General features: G+C 38.2%; 1 protein-coding gene across 2 annotated transcripts in view; it reads left to right on the top strand.

Moving 5' to 3' along the window:
* Nucleotides 1–17,594, top strand: part of FSD1L (fibronectin type III and SPRY domain containing 1 like) — a 30,045-nt gene extending 12,451 nt beyond the window's left edge. The window contains exons 5-14 of one of the 2 annotated variants that reach the window (XM_013130552.2): nucleotides 847–869; nucleotides 2,698–2,819; nucleotides 5,627–5,836; nucleotides 6,124–6,222; nucleotides 7,932–8,058; nucleotides 9,934–9,966; nucleotides 13,460–13,551; nucleotides 14,004–14,255; nucleotides 14,578–14,666; nucleotides 16,466–17,594. In XM_013130552.2, coding sequence (XP_012986006.1) covers nucleotides 847–869; nucleotides 2,698–2,819; nucleotides 5,627–5,836; nucleotides 6,124–6,222; nucleotides 7,932–8,058; nucleotides 9,934–9,966; nucleotides 13,460–13,551; nucleotides 14,004–14,255; nucleotides 14,578–14,666; nucleotides 16,466–16,588 — 1,170 coding nt within the window. In that variant the 3' untranslated portion in view covers nucleotides 16,589–17,594. The remainder of the gene's footprint in view (nucleotides 1–846; nucleotides 870–2,697; nucleotides 2,820–5,626; nucleotides 5,837–6,123; nucleotides 6,223–7,931; nucleotides 8,059–9,933; nucleotides 9,967–13,459; nucleotides 13,552–14,003; nucleotides 14,256–14,577; nucleotides 14,667–16,465) is intronic. The other variant, XM_005154887.2, reaches the window with a different exon arrangement.
* The last annotated feature ends 1,688 nt before the right edge of the window (nucleotides 17,595–19,282 follow it).

The following is a 19,282-nucleotide window of genomic DNA, read 5'->3' as shown; positions in this document are numbered from 1 at the left end:
AAAACTACCTGATGTTTGTCTCCCCTTTGAAGGGGAGAGGTTCAGCTGAACAGCAGTTAGATCAAATAGCAATGTCAGCTCCAGGCATGGATTCAACAGACCTAACTAAGCCATCACTACTTCAACAGTAACATTTTATCTTGGGTTTGCAGTTCCTCTTGGTGAAGGACAGGGATTTTGTCCTTCCAAATGACATTTAATATTTGTCTTTGAAATATGCCATCACCACTTCTGCATCTCCTTCAGTGGTAGCATTTAAATACTAGGAAAACTAGGTTCTGTAGTTTTGAGTGATGGCATAAGGAGAGAGCCTTTTATGAAGTATTTCTTGAATAGTACAATACTTTCAGAAGAAAAGTGAAAACAAACCCTAATTTTTTTTTTTTTGAGTTTGTCAGTGTACATTCTGTGATGTATATACAAACAACTCAGGTATGTTTACATGCCACTAATAAGCGCTTAATATTTTAAAGAAAATACCATAATAGTTAAGTTTTACTGACTTAGTTGAGTTGGTCTTTCAAAATGTGTTGGAGAGCAAGTTAGCTGATTAAGAGAAATCTGAAGAGATGGTCATACTCAGAAAGCTGAGTCATTTGGAATTAGTTCGGTATGGTTCTTTATACCAGGTTTTTTTCCTTTGTGATTAATTGTTGCAGTTCTAACCAATACTATTCATGTACTTAATGGGAAAATTTATCTTAACAAAGATGTTAAACTCATTTTGATCTTCACATCTGAGCAGTACATCTGAGATTGTTCTCAACCTTCTTGCATGTTACCACCATGGATAAATGCATGGAAATACTAACTACTTTCTCTCTCTTCTCCCTGACATGCATCAAGGCTGGCAGAGAGATCAAAGATAGGTACAGTACAAAGTCTGTCGCATTTGTCTTTGTATTAATCTTTTCCTTGAAAATGCATTTATTTTGAAAGGGTCAAAGTCAGCTTAAATCAAGTTCATTGACTCTTTCCGAAGTGTTTGTAGTGATGTCACAACTTTGAGAGAGCACTAAAAACTTCTATGCTTCTCATATAGTGTTTTTTTTTTTTTGCTGTTGGCCTTAGTAAAGAAAGAGATGTTTTTAATGTAGGGAACTAGAGCTCTGCAGTAGCCATTATTATTATGTTACTATTATCATCATAATCTTTTCACATTATTAATAATAAACTTCTGATTTTTTTTTTGATACTTAATAGCTGAAATTTAATAATTTTTGAAGCTGACTCTGGCCCTTTAAATTATAAGAATTTTGTTGCTGTTTGGTTTTTATTTACAGACTTTTCTAGCTAATATCTCTTTGAATATAAGAAGTCCTGTAGCTGCTGAAATATTTTGGGTGAAGTCACTGCCTATTGTCAGGGAAATTGCTATTTCTACTAGTTTTTCTTTTAACTGTGTTTTCAAACTGTTGTTTAGAAAGCAAAACATTACTGTTTTGGAAAAAAAAAAAAGCTAAGGTCATTTTTGTCTTCATTTGGAGGAATGATAATGACCTAGTGAGAGTCTTATACAGAAGCTAAAAACCTGTGTGCAGCTATTTGATGTTGTCTTACTGCTAATCAGAGAATGATGCTTTCTTAAGGTGATATTTACCTCTCTGGCCAAACAGTGGAATCTGCTAGGCAGCCCATACTGAATTTCAGAGCATCAGCTCTGTCTTGGGAAATCAGTTGACCTGTTTTTCTTAAGATGTTTGGTTTAGTGTTATAATTGCCTTATATCCCAAAATTGTAATGCTTGTCAATTGACGTGCTTATGTCTTTAATGCTCAACTTCATGTTTTCTTCCCCTTTTTCACTACCTGAATTTCTTAATTTTCTCCTTAATGCACCTGGAGTTAGCACACAATCTCTGACAATTGGTATTCAGATTCTTCTGCATGGCCTGGTATCTTCACTGTTACAGTGCTATACAAGAGACTTATCTTTTTTTTTTTTGGCGGTGTCATTGATGGAGTATAGGAGTGTCTTAGGAGGGTCCAGAATAAGTACTGAGCAAAGATTTGGGAAGTGGAAATGGAAGATGTGGTTCAGTGTATTCTTGTAAGACTGATCAGATACTTGCATGTTCCAGAGCAATACGCTGTCTGCAACTTAAGTGTTTCCTCATCCTCTGGTAAGATCAGAGGAAGATATGAAATCAGAATACTCAGCTTGTTCGCTGCTACTTACAAATGCCTTCTGAGCAATATTTAATATGTGGAAAATGCACTTTGGAGATAAATGAGTGGATCTTGTTGACCAGAAAAGTCTTCGGTCCTTTTTAAACTAAAGGTTAAAGTTTCAAATTTCCAGGTACATAAAACATGGTTGTGATTCTACAGTGCTTTAGATTATTTCATGCTTCTTAACTTCGTTTGAAGTTGTGTGAATTTTGATTTGTCACTTTTCCAATTTTTTTCCCTGGTAAAAGAAGTTAGTTACTTCTGTCATTTTCTTATGTAGTAATATGGAAGAACTGGGAGCAGCTTGTACCATATTCTGAGACAATCACATTAAGAAAACTTTGTTTTAGACTCTGGGCTAAGTGGTAAATATTTTTTTTTAGAAAAATGTTCTGGTCACTGACCAGTGTTTTGGCTAACAGTTTGACATTAACAGTACAGATTACCTGACTGCTGTCTGTTTTTGAATATGGCTGCAGGACTTAAATGCAAATCTATTTTGCTAATGCTGCTTTCTTGACTTTAGAGTCACCGTGGCTTCAGCGTTCCGCCTGTCTCTGAAACCAGAGGTCAGTGACAGTATGACTCACTTGATGGTGGACTTCTCTATAGAAAGACACATGCTCCAGGCTATAAAGTTTTTGCCAGGTAAAAACTGTATGCAGTGAGTTTGATTTTGTTACTGTGGGAATAACTTGCCATATTTAAACAAAAGAAAAACACACCTTTTGCATCCTAATGAGCAAATTTTTCAGAGTACCTAAACTCATTCTTACTTACTGGGTATTGATCTGAATACCTTGAAAGTAAGAGTTTTCTAATTTTATTACCTATTTTTCTACATAACTTCAGAACATAACTGATCTCAGAAGTGAGGATGAGTCTTCCAGACTTTTTTCTGCGGTTGCCAGTCCCTCTATATTTCCTGAAGTTCTTAAGTTTCTCAGGACTGTACCTGCCAGCTTGGTGGTGACACTCCAAAGTCCTAGTCATCTGCAGTAGTGTTACTCATGGAACTGTAAGCTAATACATCCCTTAAAGAGTAGTGGTAAGGTCTGAAATGCAAGACAGGGACAATCTTCTAGGACAGTAATACTGCAATAAGACAAAATGTGTATTGATGCATCTATGTATTACTGTTTGAAAGTAAACTTAGGTGCAGTATACCACTATATATCTTTTATGTCTTTTTATTCATATTCCTTTCCCTTTGCCCTTGACTGTTACCAAGAATATATTGACAAGAATACTGTTGGCAGGGATATAAATTGTTTCATCTATAGGTCACTAATCCAAATCTGTTAAGGACTTGGCAGCTTCAGTTTACATTTCTGCACATTTGTATGCTGCAGATACAGTATGTGGTAGCAGGTGTAGTAGATGACCAGCATTATTCCTAGTGGTCAGCTAGTAGTCTCTAGGCAGAAATTCACTTTTTAGTCCCAGAGCAATGGTTGCCACCCAGAGTCTGTATTTCGTAGATAAGAGAACAAGGTAGGTAAGCTGATCCCAGTGCACCTTTTAACAGGAACAGGATTGTAAAGATTTAACAGCAAACATGAACGAAGTCTTGCATATAGGCGAAGATGATATTTAGTATGTCCCTCTTATAAATGCATTTTCCTTATCAAATATGTGGGAATTTATATTGTTTGAGCCTTTAAATTATAAACAGGAAAATGAACTTGCTGGTTATCAGTCTTGCTTTATTCTACTGTAGTTCCAAGCTATCAAATTACTCTGACACTAAATACCAGCAGCTCACTGTTGCAGGCAGAATGGCAATAAGCACTGGTAGACCTTCAAAAATCAGGAAATACTAATCTGCTAGTTTGGAAAGTTGGAAACAGGTTTGGTGGTGTGGTAATGCAGGTATTTGAACGCTGCTTGCCAGAATTATGCTGAAGACTTTGTTATGTCAGACACATGGGAGGCTCTTTATCTGGTATCTTATACAGTAACAAAAATATTTGGGGTATTTAATTAAATTTTCAGGTATATGTTCTGAAATACTTCTCATCTTAATTTTGATTTTGCCTAAGAAGGGATCTTAGTAATATTATTCTCAAATTATGTTTGGATGACTTTGAAATTTTATGGTAAAGGCATGTGATTAGCATTTGAGAATTCGTTATGGTTTAGTCCTGTCAGGCAGCTAAGCAATGCATATAGCTGCTTGCTCATGCCACCCTGCCATGGCTGGGGGTAACAGAATAACAAGGGGAAGAGAATAATAAGGGTAAAAGTGAGAACTTGTGGGTTGAGATTTACCACTTGCTGTTGGCAGGCAGGTGTTCAGCTCTCTCCAGAAAAGCAGGGCTCCATTGTGTGTAACAGTTACTTGGGAAGACAAAATGCCATAACTCTGAGGGTTCCTTCTGTTCTTCTTGTTCCTCCAGCTTTATATGCTGAGCATGATGTCATATGGTATGGAATATCACTGGGGTTATTTGGAGCCAGCTGTCCCAGCTGTGTCCTCTCACAGTATCTGTGCATTCCCAGCCTACTGGCTGGTGGACAGTGTGAGAAGCAGAAAAGGCCTTGATTCTGCTCAGCAATAACTAAAAGACCTGTGTTATCAAAACTATATAAAAAAAAGGCATGGCACCATACAACCTCTATGAAGAAATGTAACTTTGTCCCAGCAAAAACCAGTATGGATTTGAATGTATCTTCTTTCAGTCTCTTCTGTGCTGCTTCTTTGTCCCAAAGCTTTTTCAACCTATATCACCAGTTTCAGTGTAATCCCTGCTCGGCTTAAACCACAAGGATGTGAGGGGTAAAAAGGTGCATTTTGCTATGTTAAAGTATGTGAACAGATCATGAAGGAAAGGTTTGGATAGGTGTGAAATGGTATGTGTGAAACAAAGTATATTTCCTGCTTCAGGTGGACCTGCTGTAGCTAGAAAGTGTTGATATCTGGGTGATAAAATCACACATCTGTACAAGATTCAACCATAATTAGTGTGATGCTAATTGTCACCAGTCATTGTGGAGGGGAATTAAGGGTGACAGTCTGTTCAAGAAATAGTTTCACCTGCATAAAGGCAGTTGTAATTACGACTTGGTCACTGGGACGTAACTTCAGAAGAATGAAGTAAGCTTGCTTCTTACTGTTCTTATTGTGTAGCATTATTCTGAATGTGTGTCCCCTCTAGCATCTCCTTCCTACTGCTTACAGAAGGGCATCAAGCCCAACTTACTGACAAAACATCTGGAAAATGTGATGCAAATGTTCAGTATAGAGATAATGCAAATTTGTTCTGTAAACTGCGTGTTAAGTGCAAATTATATACTTTGTCTTCTGTGATGCTTTGCTAATGGAATAAATCATCTAAAAGGAATGCATGTTACTGGGCCAAGGGTGACTTCTGAACTCTATAAATCCAAGGAGAAAAACAAATATTCAGTCCATTTTCTTCTTTAAACTGATCTGTATGTTTGTCTTTCTGCAGTCCCTAGAGCTCCAGAGATAGATATAGCAGCCTGTGTGGTTGCTGATAATTGCGTAACAGTATCATGGAGAATGCCTGAAGAAGACAGCAGAATTGATCATTTTGTATTGGAGTATAGGAAAACCAACTTCGGAGGCTTTCCTCGGGTAAAAGATGAACAGCATTGGGAAGTGATAGACAATATTAAAGCTACTGAATATACAGTATCAGGTAAAGGTTTGTTTTATACTTAAAAAAAATCAGAAATGTTGATACAACTCTTAATGCTTGGAAGTTTTGCAGAATGTACTGAAGCTTTCATTGTTTCACATTACTCTTAGGTTTTTTGTATAATAATAGCTCTTCCTCTTATTTTGGTATTGAGATCTTGTAAAAAAAACCCAACAAAACATTGTAGTTTGATATGAATGAAATACAGCTACATGCAATAGATCTTAGTCTTGTGAAAATTGTCAGTAATTAATATCAATTCAAGTCTCTGAACATTCGCTTTTTAGGTCTGAAATTTGATAAGAAATACGTGAATGTTAGAGTAAAAGCTTGCAACAAAGCTGTGGCAGGGGAATACTCCGATCCTGTGACTCTGGAAACCAAAGGTAAAATCTGAGAAACTCTAACCTTAGATGTAGTGAAACCATATATTTACTGTTCTGTCTTCATATATGAACTTTCTAAACATGTTTCAGCAGGGCTCATGCAGAAATGTGTCCCAAGTGAGAAGGAAAACAACCATGTCTTTAAAAGAAACTTACTGGCACAAAGCTGGCCTTTTAGTGTTCAAACACTAAAAATGAGATAGTGATGTAACTTCCCTAACAGAGCTTGGCATGGTAGTTTTGAACTGTGGATTGACTATGTGCTGCCACATCATGATATAGCAAAAGAAGAGGAACTTTGTGGCTGAACATCGGTAGGACTCTTGGGTCATCTAAACAGTTGGTATAGTTGAACTTAACATATGATGGGTAATAGCTTCCTGTAAATAGAAAGGGCTGAAAAGCTTTTTTTTTTTTTTTTTAGCTATAGATTCTAATCACTGCCAATATTAAAAAAAACGGGCAGTTCCAAATTGCTCAAGTTATTAAATCATTTTGTTAGAAATCAGTTGGTCTGAGGGCAGTGGCTTCCTAACATCATTTTGTAAATCAACTAAATGAAAAGTATCTTGAAAGTGATATTTTGGCAGAACATATCTTAACTATTACAATGGAGATAAAGGTCTTGATGCTTTAATTTATAGCCAAAGCTATAGTGTGAAGGGAAAATGGATGGTATAAAATACCTAAAATGTAAGCTGAGTGTGAAGGTTACTTCATAAAAACAAAGGTGTATGGAGTTTGAATAAACTGGTGGGCATTTTGGTAACTTTTCTAAAATGCAACAGTAATGGTCAAATTTATAGTATCCGTTTAATAGTCATTTGCATTCCTTACTTCAGTACCAGAAAAATAATCCTGATTTTGATTGTTTGGGCGGTTATGCTTTCCATATTTTCATTATTTCTGTTAGAGCATTTAGTTCACCTTCTTTAATAATCAGCCCATAGGAATTCAGTATCCTTATCTATGAATTTACAGTATTGTTTTTCAGATCTGGGTACTGTTAAGCTCTGAACTCTTAAAATCTCAAGTATGCTTTCTTTCAGAATCAGAGTATAGTATCTAATGATATTAGGACACTTGCAGAATAGTCTGTAAATAAACATCTTTAGGGAGCTTGGCATGTTGTATTAGTTTCATATTACTGGATAAAGGACTTGGCTGCAATGAATACAAAGTCTTCTAGCTGCATGCATCCTGTGCTGTCTTGTATCTGCAGTCGACTTCACAGCTCAACTCTCTCTGCATGTGCTACCCTGTCAATTCAGTGTTCTTCAAGTTTACAGTCCTTATTAATTAATCATAAACACTTTGTTAGAGAGTTAGTACTGCAGAGTATAGAAAATAAGCATACCATTTTAAATCACTCATGATTGCAAGAATGTAGGGAGTAAGCTGTAACTAGTAGAAAGCACTAGCTGAATTTAATTGCTGATATTGCAGCATTATAAAAATGAAGAAAACCTTACTTTGATTTAACCTGTGCACTGAAGGTAGGTAGTTGGGCTTCACTTAAAAAGCTCCTTACCTTGGTTACTGTCCTGGATACTACAATTACAAGTACCAGATTAAAAAGCTAATGTTTCTATGAAGTCAAACAGTACTCTGCTACAGCTTTACTAGTGCTTTTGGCATTTTCTATGAATAGCCACTGGTTGGGAGAGAGCATTATACCATTTCACTCTCTTACATTTTCTCTTGATCAGCATTTGTGTTCGGTTTGGACAGTACTTCATCTCATCTAAACTTAAAAGTTGAAGATACCTATGTTGAATGGGACCCTACTGGAGGCAAAGGCCAATTAAAAATAAAAGGGAAGGAAAATAAAAGCAGGTAAGAACTGTTTTGTAAATGTTTACATTGTCTGGGGTGTAACATTTGGCAGCTAAAAGAAGTGGACAGGAGGAATAAAATCACTTGAGGACAGTGGGACACAAAAGGGATTTTCATTCAGAAATCTTTATCTGGAAGAAATTTTTATTTCCCTTTTTTTGTCAGAGAGATGCAGAGGCTGTTTATGGAAGCTATTAGAAATGTGCCTTAATCATGCAGTCTATTTTAAAAATTACTAAATTCTATTTGTACTGGGTTGACCTTGGCTAATCACCAGGTGCCCACCAAACTGTCGCTACTCAACTAAACAGTGGGAGAGAAAACATAGTGAATGGTTTGTGGGTTGAGATAAGGACAGAGAGAAACTCTGCCATTACTGTAGTGGACAAAACAGACTTGAGTTGGGGCAATTTTAAATTATTGCATATCAAAAATCAGAGTAGGATAGTAAGAAATAAGAACAAATCTAAAAATACCTTCCCCCTATCCTTCTCTTCTTCCCAGGCTCCACTTCACTCCCAACTTTTGTACTTCCTCCCCACAAGCAGGGCAGGGGGATGAGGTGTAGGTGTTGCAGTGAACTCATCACACATTCTCTGCTACATCTTCCTACTCTCACTCTTCCCCTGCTCCACCATGGAGTCCCATCCAAGGGAGACAGTCCTTCACAAACTGCTCCAGCATTGGGCCCTTTCCATGTGGTGGAGTCTTAAAAGACCAGACTGCTCATGTGTAGGTTCCCTGTGGGGCCACAAGTCATGCTCCGGTGTGGGCTCTGTCCACGAGCTGCAGCTTTCTTCAGGGCACATCTGCCTGCTCTGGCATGGAGTTGTCCGTGGGCTGGCTATAGCAGGGTGGCTATATTCGCACTCCTCTCTCCCAGCTGCTCTTGCACAGCAGTTTTCACCCTTCCCTAAATGTTATCCCTGGCCCTCTAGTCCAGGCGACCTTCATGGAAGGGAATGAATATCCTGATACCTGATTGTAATTTCCTGTGGTACAATGAGTACCAGGTGCCCTACAGCTATCAGTATGCACCCCTCTGAGAAAAGCCTGGCTTGATCTTCATTGTACCTTCCTGTTATATGGTTAAAGACAGCAATTAGCTTTCTTCTTTCTGATCCCGAGCAAACTCAGTTGTCTTCCTGTTCTCCAGTCCCTTAGTTGTGTTGTTGGCCCTCCACTGGACTTGCTCTAGTATGTTAGTATATTGTCCTGAGGAGCCTAGACCTGGACACAGGACTTAAGGCTTAGTAAATGGCGAGGCTCATTGGCAGATGGAGAGGAACAGTCACTTGCTTTGGCATCCTGGTTGCTGTCTTGTTGCTAGCCCAGAATGTCACTGGTCACCTCTGCCACAAGGGCACAGTACAGTATATTGTTAATTCCTGTTGTCCACCAAGACTCCCAGCTGCCTTTCTGCAGAACTGTTCTTCCCTCAGTTGTCTCCCAGCCTGTCCTATTGCATGGGGTTCTGTCATTTGGACAATACTCTCCACAGCTGTGAGCCTGCTGTTCAGCTGGTTCTGTACACAGCTTACGGCCCACTAGCCAGTCTGTATCTCAACTCCTGAGGTTTGGCGATACTGTGTTGGAATGGGTCAACAGCCTTGCCAAAGTCAAGGTGTGAACAGTGTCCCTCTTTCTTGCCTTGTTCACTGACCTGGCTACTTTCTCAAAGACAATTAATTGACTTTCAACATGCACTCTGGGGTATAAAGAATGGTGCTTGAGATAATTTATGAACAAATACCTTCCCTATAGGCATATGCTGCCAGAAACATGGTAGAGTAAGTTTTAGTGGCATCTTAAAAGTGGTGTAATTTAGTGTGGTAGTAGAGCAGTTCTTTAATGGCTATTTATTTCTGTTGACAGTGGCCAGAATCTTCTGCTGAAGAGCAATAGAAGGTGATAATATACCCCTTACTTGCAGGATCTAGCACCTGATTTTGTTGCGAGTCCATTCTGCTTTGCATTGCTTGATGTAGTGAGAAGTCTAATAGCCTTTATCAGGACTAAATATATTTAAAATACATTACATCAGTAATACATTTAAAATTATTCTGAAGTCTTACTTTTGTTCACAGATTATGTATATATTTTTCAGTGACTGGAAAACAGTCTTCCTGGAAGTATGCTTCCTACCTAGTGTGTAGAAGACGTGATTTGCAATGGTTGAAAGAGCATTATGTATTCTAATGTTGATACAAAGATCCCTGTTACAGACCAATTGATGCTTAGTTAACCTTATGGCACACTCAAGTTTTACAAACACAATAAAGAATTCTTTTGAGAACTTTAAATTTTGTTACCTTTTTGCCTCTGAACTTGTGCTAAAACTGTTATTAGAGATTGGATGAAAATAAATCGCTATTTTTACACTTCAGAGACGAGAAAATGTAGCCTAATAGCATGTGTGAAAAGCTTCATGGCAATTCTACTTGTGGAACCAGTTGCTCAAATAAGAGCATTTCTCTTCTTGATATGTAAAGGCAGCTAAAATACTCTCCTATTTGTTGTGCAGTTTTTTTAGTGGAGTTTTCCCCATAATTTTTTTAACAGAAATCCTGATAGAAAAATTACTTTTCCTGCTTTTGCTGTCTTACATTTTCACTGTTTTAAAAGCTGTGGGACCAAAGCAAGGTCTCAGGTTCCTAATTTCTAGAAGGTTTTACTCCTTTCTATTAATCCATCAGGTGGATCTGTTTTTTGACTTGGTACCAGCAGTAAATCTCCAGTGCTGAGAGCTCTGCTACATGAAGTGTATAGATTTCATGGAATCATAGGATGGTTTGGTTTGGAAGTGACCTTAAAGCTCATCTAGTTCCAACCCCCTGCCATAGGCAGGGGCACCTTTCACTAGACCAGGTTGTTCAAAGCTCCATCCAGCTTGGCCTTGAACACTTCCAGGAATGGGGCAGCCACAACTTCTCAGAGCAATCTGTGCCAGTGTCTCACCACTCTCACAGTAAATAATTTCTTCCTCCTGTCTAATCTAAATCTACTCTCTGACACCTTAAAGCTATTCCCCCTTGTCCTGTCATCACATGCCCTTGTAAAAAGTCCATGTCCAGCTTTCTTGTATACCCCCTTTAGGTTATAGCCCCTGAAAGGCTCCTATAAGGTCTCCCCAGAGCCTTCTCCAGGCTGAACAAGTACAGCTCTCTCAACCTGTCTCTCAGCTGTTGCAGCCCAGTAAGCAACTTCATGGTCCTCTTCTGGACTCACTCCTGTGGGTCCACTTCTTATATTGGAGGCCCAAGAGCTAATGCAGTACTGCAGGTGGGCTCTCATGAGAGCATAGTAGAGGGGCAGGATCACCTCCTTTGAGCTGCTTGCTGGTTATGCTCCTTTTGGTGCAGTCCAGGGTGTGGTTGGCTTCCTGGGCTGTGAGCACACACTGAAGCTGGCTTTATGTTTCATTTCTCATAGACCAACACCCTCAAGTCCTTCTTCTCAAAGCTGCTCTCAATCCCTTCTCTGCCCAGCCTGTATTTGTGCTTGGGATTGCTATAAAACTGCCTTAAATTTCTTTAAGTGCTCAGAAAAAAAAAAACCAAAGAACCCAATACCAAACAAACCCCTACAGCAACAAGCCCAAAATTGTTTGGGGTTTGTTTGTTTTTTTTTTATTTTTCACAAACTTTTATGTCAAATATTTGATGTCATTATCTAAACTGTTAAAGGTTATTAGATTTGGATTAGACAAAGCACATGCAGTGGCTGTTTACAGAAGACTTGAGCAAAGTAAATGATAGGATGTTTTAATGTCTTGCTAACTAACCTTGAGAAAATAGCGAAGCACAGGCGTTTTTTTCTGATGGTGATTCTTTAAATGACCACATTGCTTTCTGCATAACTCATACTGAATCTAACAAAAATTTCAGCAGCTTTTGTTGGTGAGTGAATGATTTCTGATGCACTTGAAGCAGGATGGATTCTGCAGAGTTATGTCTCCCCCTGAAATTATGCTTTAATTCTTGGCTTTGCTTTTTTGTTTCTGCTATCATTTTTCAACTTTTGGTAAGTAAACTACAGCTTCTTCCATGTTAACAAAATTCAAAATCATGATGTGGTGCACCTGCAGTATATACTCTTATCCCCTTCATGTAATTTACAGGTTATTTAGAATCTTCTGATCAGTACTGGGAAATTTATATGGTAAACAGTGATGCTAAACTGGACAACTTTTTCATCAATTTGTAGACTGCATAAACTGCATAGCTGTTTCTGAGAGGTTAAACTTCTTTGCTAAGAAGTGCCTCTAAAACAATAACCAGATGTAATTCCCTGGCTACTGAGGCTTAATATTTGCTATAACTTGCAAATGGCTTTCATTTTCTTTAGTGGTTAAATTGCTAGGAGTTATTTTTGAGGACATAACTGAGGTAAAATAGAATGCTTGAAAACCTCATTATATTAAAATTATCCTTTTATGCATCTGATTACTCATTAGAATATTCTCCAGAGCAAAATGTGTCTCCATTTACTTTGCTGTTGCATCCTGAGAATGCTTTTGAAAAGTATGATTATAAAATTTAAGCCTTTCTTGATTGGGATTAGACTCCTTAAATTTTATAATGACTCTTAAGGAGTTGCTGTGTGCTTCCTAGCACAATGTGTTGTGACAGTTGTATTTTCTGTAGTCTTTGATAGAGTTAATATAACCAAATAAAACCCCACCCTTTTGGTGTTTGGGTGATTTGGATTTTTTTGGGGGTTGGGTTATTTTTCTTTTTTGAGAATTCTGATGAACTAAACTCCAGAAGTCTCACTCTTTTTTTTTTTTTTTTTTTTTGGTATAAACTGTGCTTAGCTTCAACACCCTTGTGTGTATTTTGAAATGAAATTATTACAATTTTATTCCTTTTATTCTTCATTGGGTTACACTCTTTCCTGGGATTTCAGTCACTGCTTATACAAGCCATACATGTTCTGAAAAACCTACCGTTAATGGAAATGGTGTTTTCTAATTCACTGCTATTAAGATTCCAATTATAATCAGGCATTTTGCCCTGGTGTGTTCATGCTTACCTAATTGTAGCTGGTCTACAAGACTTTTCAGAAATCTAATGTGGAGAACCACAAATGTGTTTTCCAAGGTACTGTGTAGCATAGGTAACTTTTATACAGGTGTTCATTCAAACCATGTGCCCCACATCAGCTTTTTTTTTCTCCTACTGTTTCCTTTCTCACCTGCCTCCAAACTTGTCTGTTACAATGTCTTGTATATTTTCTGGCTGTCCTTTCTCTATGTTCTTGTATGCATACTATGAGGTGTTATGTGGCTGAATTCATGTGTCAGCTTTATGTACGTTTATTGCCCCCTAACTGACTGGGGAAAATTTGAGTGTGCGTTTCTGTAATGGTGCCAGTCATGAACAATTAATTTCTTCTTTAGAAGTGCTACACTGTCTCCAAAGAGGACATCTGTTGGACCCTCTGCAAGGGGCAGCAGAGATCGTTTTATTGGTGAATCATACACAGTATTAGGTAAGGTGAACTTTTTACTTTTCTTAGAAGTAACAAAATTTCACAGCATACTGCTGTGGAATGGCAGATTAGGATATGTGATTGTTCAAGGCTATATACTTGATGCTGTCAGTAGGTAGTTTTGCCTATATAATACCAGAATCTGGTGCTACAGCAAGGGTTTTCAAGTCTATTGAAGCTTTCTATTACAAAGTTTTTAGTCACTGACACTCATTGCAATTAAACGTGGAATTGATATTAAGTGTATCTTAATGAGTGTAAGTAAAACTGTCTCATTATTCTACTTTGCATTTGTATTCTATTGTCTTGTACGTTAATTTTGTTCCTTATAGTTCACATTTTTGTATTTAATCTTAAAGTAAAACAGAGAAAACATTACTGGTGTCTACAAGAGAGCAAGCATTGTAAGGTGCACTTAATTATAGCAACTAATTTGTTTATTTTTTTGGTAGGAGACACCACTATTGAAAGTGGACAGCACTACTGGGAAGTGAAAGCCCAAAAGGACTGCAAATCCTACAGTGTTGGAGTAACTTATAGAAACCTGGGGAAATTTGATCAGCTGGGAAAGACTAGTTCAAGCTGGTGCATCCATATCAACAACTGGCTGCAAACTATACTTTCAGCAAAACACAATAACAAAGCGAAGACTCTAGATATATCTGTTCCAGACAGGGTAGGAGTATACTGTGACTTTGATGGAGGTAAATTATAATCTTATTCTAAAAACTTGGCTACCTGTGTGAAGTTGAAACAGTACAAGGCTAAAGTAGTACATTGCTTCAAGATTGATAGTCTTTTATGAAAATAAGGCCCTGAGCTGTTTGTGTAATAATGCTTGTAATGTCAAATTACTTGAGTTCATCTATATAGATACTGAGCTACTGAGAATTTTCTAGTCAATGTAGAGTGTATTTAGTATGTTCTGGACATCTTTCCCTGTGGAACAGTGAACTTTACAAAAAGTTATACAGTAACACATAATAACTTAAGCATGTATTTCAGTTTGTTTTCTGTCTCTTTTAGGTCAGCTTTCATTTTATAATGCAAACTCAAAGGAGCTGTTATACACCTTCAAAACAAAGTTTACCCAGCCATTATTACCAGGCTTCATGGTCAGTATTCATAAAATTTTCCTGCAGTCAATTAAGTTTATTGAAGACTTGTTTATTTGTTTGTTTGTTGGGTGGGGTTTTTTTTGGGTTTTTTTTTTTTTTAGAGGAAAAGAACTGGGAGCACTGGTTTTGGCTAACTAGTAGGGTTTTTAAATGTTTAACTCTTTTCTCTTTGATTTCATATGGTGCTTACAATAGCACTCCAGTAGGAGAAACCTGCACCTGGATGTCTTGGCTATGTACATTAAAGCCATTAAGTTTTTGTAGGGTAAATTAACAGCACATTCTGGTAGCTGATGAACCTGCTATAGTAACCAATCCAGATCAATGCAGGTGGGAATCCAAGATGCTCTGAGCTGTCAGAATAGTTGTCACAAGACAAAACACCACCAGGTGCTTCCCTGTTGAGATACAAGACTCTTAGCTTTCAAGTTTTTAAAAGCTCAGTTGTTTCACCGGTCTGCATAACTTTTTCGTGTTTCTAAGCTTAACAGTGGAAACTTGCTGCAATTCTATGCAGGGAAAAAAAAATGCACAGGAGAAGCGTTAATTACTGTATTTATGCTTGCCTTTAATGATTTCAGTAACTAAATCTGGTGGCCTCAGTTGCATTATAGGCTGCCATCAAGTGCGCCATACTTTGGGTGCAGAGTATAGGTCTAGGAAAACTTGGGAATCTGGAGGACACTAGCATACTAGTTCATACTAACAACTCAGTTGCCTAGGTACTGATCTCTAGTTTATAATTCAGCTATAGAAAACACAGCATGGTAATTCTGAAGTGTGATTAGGCCAATTAATAAAGTTGGGTTTCTCTTGGGCATGGAGGATGAATGGAAAATTTAGTAGTAATTTGCCTCAGCAGCCTTTATATATATAGCACTTCCAAACACCTGTTTTTTCCTTCTATTGGACAAAATATTTTTCACAATTTCTACTGCTAGCTAGATGTACTGACAAGAGGATTTTAGACTTTTAATAGATAGCTATTTGGAGATGACTGAGCAAGTTGCTTTACTGATCCCTTCCAACATATGGGGAACTTAATAGCTTTAGAACTGTTGAGATACAAGTATTAGTCATCATTTAGTATTGTGAAGACTGACTCTTTGAGTCAGTTCCTAAATCATCCAAGGAAACACTTGCTTACTGCTCTTCAGCCTATTAGTCTGCATCTCATACAGCCCCTTGTACTTAGTGACAGCGGTCTTGCAGACATTACTTGGGTTAGCCTGAACAGTTAAAACAAAGAAGCTAATTACAGTTCTCAAATTCATTCATAAACACAGAGATACATTTGTTCATGCAACTTAGTTGTAGAATGAAGGTCACTGGCACCTGTGTTGCTGAAGCTTCTCACAATTTAATGTAAACATATTACACAAATTGGCATAATCCTGCTGTGTCATACTGAAAGTAAGCACTGCTTTCAAACACTGAAGCATAGTAAGAGTATTGTTTCATTGTCATTCTAACTACTTGCTGCTAGCACACTGGTCTTCAAAGAAGTTTTCTTATTGGGAAAACTTTTTGTATTATATCTTAGACTTTGTTGCTCTAAGTTCATAATGAAGTATAGCATGTGAAGCATCTTAAACTTTATCATCTATCATCTTAAAAGTTAGCTTCTCTTATGTCGGAATGTTTTACAGAGTGCTGTGACTAGTGAACAAGAGAAGACAGATGCAGCTGCAGGATAAGTTTTGTGCTAGTTCCATTGTGGGATGGGAGAAGAGAGATAAAGATGTTTCATAATACTCAGAATATTGATATTTTTATTTTTTTTTCCTTCTCCTTAGACCTGGTGCGGTGGGCTTACAGTGAGTACTGGATTGCAGGTGCCAAGTGCTATTAGCATGGTCCAGAAAAGTGAGAATAGATTGAGTGGTTCAACAAATAGCCTAAACAATATTGCCTGCTAATGTCTGATAAACACTTCTGTTGCTGAATGGTTTTTTTTTCCTGTGTAGCTGGTACTCACAGAAGCTTGTGAGCACTGGATTACACTGGATTTGCTGCCTATTGTTTAAGGCCTGGGTACTGATAGTGCAAAGGTTTAGGGCTATAGTGTTAATAAAACCTACTGTGAATTAAGACAAATGTCAGAAAACTGAAATGTTGCCCTTTTGAAAAGAAAAGTGAGAAATCAAAAGCTGTAACTTGTGTACTTTTCTAATACTGTATTTAAGCATTTTGTTATGGACTTGAGTATTTTTATTTTTTTATGAAGTATAAATATAATACCATTTTCTTAGCTGTCCTAACATAAATTACTTCACTATATTATTACTGGGCTTCCTATTAGAACATGTGATGTGAAGCATACATTTCAAAAGGATGTTTATTTGAGGCCAGGCACGCATTTTTTCTAGCTGTTTTGACTAGCAAGCCTGGCGAGGATTCCTGGAACTTTCTGAATAACTAGGTAACTCCAAAAATTGCATGACATTTTTTACCCAGCAGAAACATGGAATTTCATGCATAACCTGCTTGCCTTGTTCCGTACACTATGTATATGTGGCTGTAAGACTGTCTTTGTGGATAAAGAATTGGCTGGGTGGCTGCATGCGAAGATTGGCAGTCAACAGCTCAATGTCCAATTGCCCTCAAGGGCTGGTGTTGGGACCGATCCAGTTCAAAATCTTTGTCAGTGACATGGGCAGTGAGATTGAGAGTGCCCTCAGTAAGTTTGCTGATGCCACCGAGCTGTGTGGTTTGGTTCATACACTGGAGGGAAGGAATGCCATCCAGAGGGACCTTGACACACTTGTGAGGTGGGCTGATGCCAACCTCAAGAGGTTTAACCATCTCAAGTGCAAGGCCCTACACCTGGGTTGGGGCAATCCCAGGCACAGCTACAGGTTGGGCAGAGAAGAGATTCAGAACAGCCCTGCAGAGAAGGACTTGGGGGTGTTGGTCAATGAGAAAATGAACATGAGCTATCTTCAGTGTGTGCTTACAGCCCTGAAAGCCAGCTGTATCCTGGGCTGCATCAGAAGGAGCATGACCAGCAGGTCGAAAGAGGTGATCCTGCTCCTCTGCTCTTGTGAGACCCCACTTGGAGTATTGTGTACAGGACATAAAAAGGACATGGAACTGTTGGAACAAGTCCAGAGGAGGGCCCCAAGGATGATCAGGGAACTGGAGCACCTCCTGTGTGAAGACAGGCTGAGCAAGTTGGGGCTGTTCAGCCTGGAGAAGAGAAGGCTGCGTGGAGACCTCATAGCAGCCTTCCAGTATCTGAAGGGGGCCTACAGGGATGCCAGAGAGGGACTCTTCACTAGGGACTGTAGTGATAGGACAAGGGGCAATGGGTTTAAGCTAAAACAGGTGAAGTTCAGGTTAGGTATAAGGAGGAAGTTCTTTACTGTGAGGGTGGTGAGGCACTGGAACAGGCTGCCCAAAGAAGCAGTAATTGTTCCATCCCTGGCAGTCTTCAAGGCTGGGTTGGACGAAGTCTTGGTGATACGGTTTAGTGGTAGGTGTCCCTGCCCCTGGCAGAGGGGTTGGAAGATGTCTTTATAGCTTCCAACTTAGGGCATTTCCTTTTTTTAAGGGCAAGGACAAAGTGTACAGTGAGCAAGTGCTTTCTCAGCTAACCTAATCTGCTGCTGGATCTACAGGTTTATGTTTTCTTTCACAAATCAAATGTTGAGCCTTGGTGTTCCATCATCTCAATTTCTATTTGGAAGCTTAGTAAACACAGTCAAATGACTATTAACAATGGGAGAGCTAAAAAAAATTATATTCTTCATGGAAAATCTCAGCTTTTCAACAAGAATAACTTGTGTATTATGGACTGCTTAAATTTGCTTTCTTCCCTCTAATCAAGTCCAGGAGCCTAGAAGCAATTTTCAGATACACAATTGAATTGACTGTTTCCTAACTGAAGATTTTTTTTCCTAAGGTCACCTGAAAACTGTTTCTACTTCATTGTGATAGGGTCCATAATGAATTGGCTCCTTTCCTACAGCGCCAAAGTAGGAAAGGAATAAATTTTTGTGTGTATCTCTCAGTCCATAAAAAATATAACCATATAATTGTGTTAAATTGTGTTAGTATGGGTCCTTTGCATCCATCAAGATTTCTCAAGAGGAGAAGTTCCTTAAAAGTAACAGACTGGTTGTGATGTTCAGTGGAAAACTGAAGTTTTCCTTTTTCGTGGAAAACTTAATTTTTTTCCTAATACCTGCTCCAGAAAGTTTTGTTTCCCTTGAGAAATCATAAAGTTAACAGGACAGTTGAACCCCTAATGTTCATTTCATATCTGGAACTTGAGCATCTCTAAATATTTGCATTTTGAACAAAGTTAGCTGTAATAGTTCTTGCAGACGAAAGTGCAAAACAATCCCCAGTTGAACTGCACTTTTGTCTACCAGTTAAGTGTTTTGGGTGTTGAAACAAAAATCCTGGAAGGTGACATGGTTTTAAAATCAAAAGTGATTGAATCTTTCACACATTATCTACAGACGTTGTTGTTCACATAGTCTGTGTAGTAATCTTCAATATTTCTTCCTCACTCCTTTCCTTTTTGCTGCAATTGTCCTGGGTTCAGCTGTAGCTGACTGGTTGTTTAGGGGCTCATCTGTTATCAATTCAGTGGTATGTGCGGGAAG

Source organism: Melopsittacus undulatus, chromosome Z (genome assembly GCF_012275295.1).
Source record: "Melopsittacus undulatus isolate bMelUnd1 chromosome Z, bMelUnd1.mat.Z, whole genome shotgun sequence".
Taxonomy (NCBI): domain Eukaryota; kingdom Metazoa; phylum Chordata; class Aves; order Psittaciformes; family Psittaculidae; genus Melopsittacus; species Melopsittacus undulatus.
This window is presented reverse-complemented; position numbering and strand designations above follow the sequence as displayed.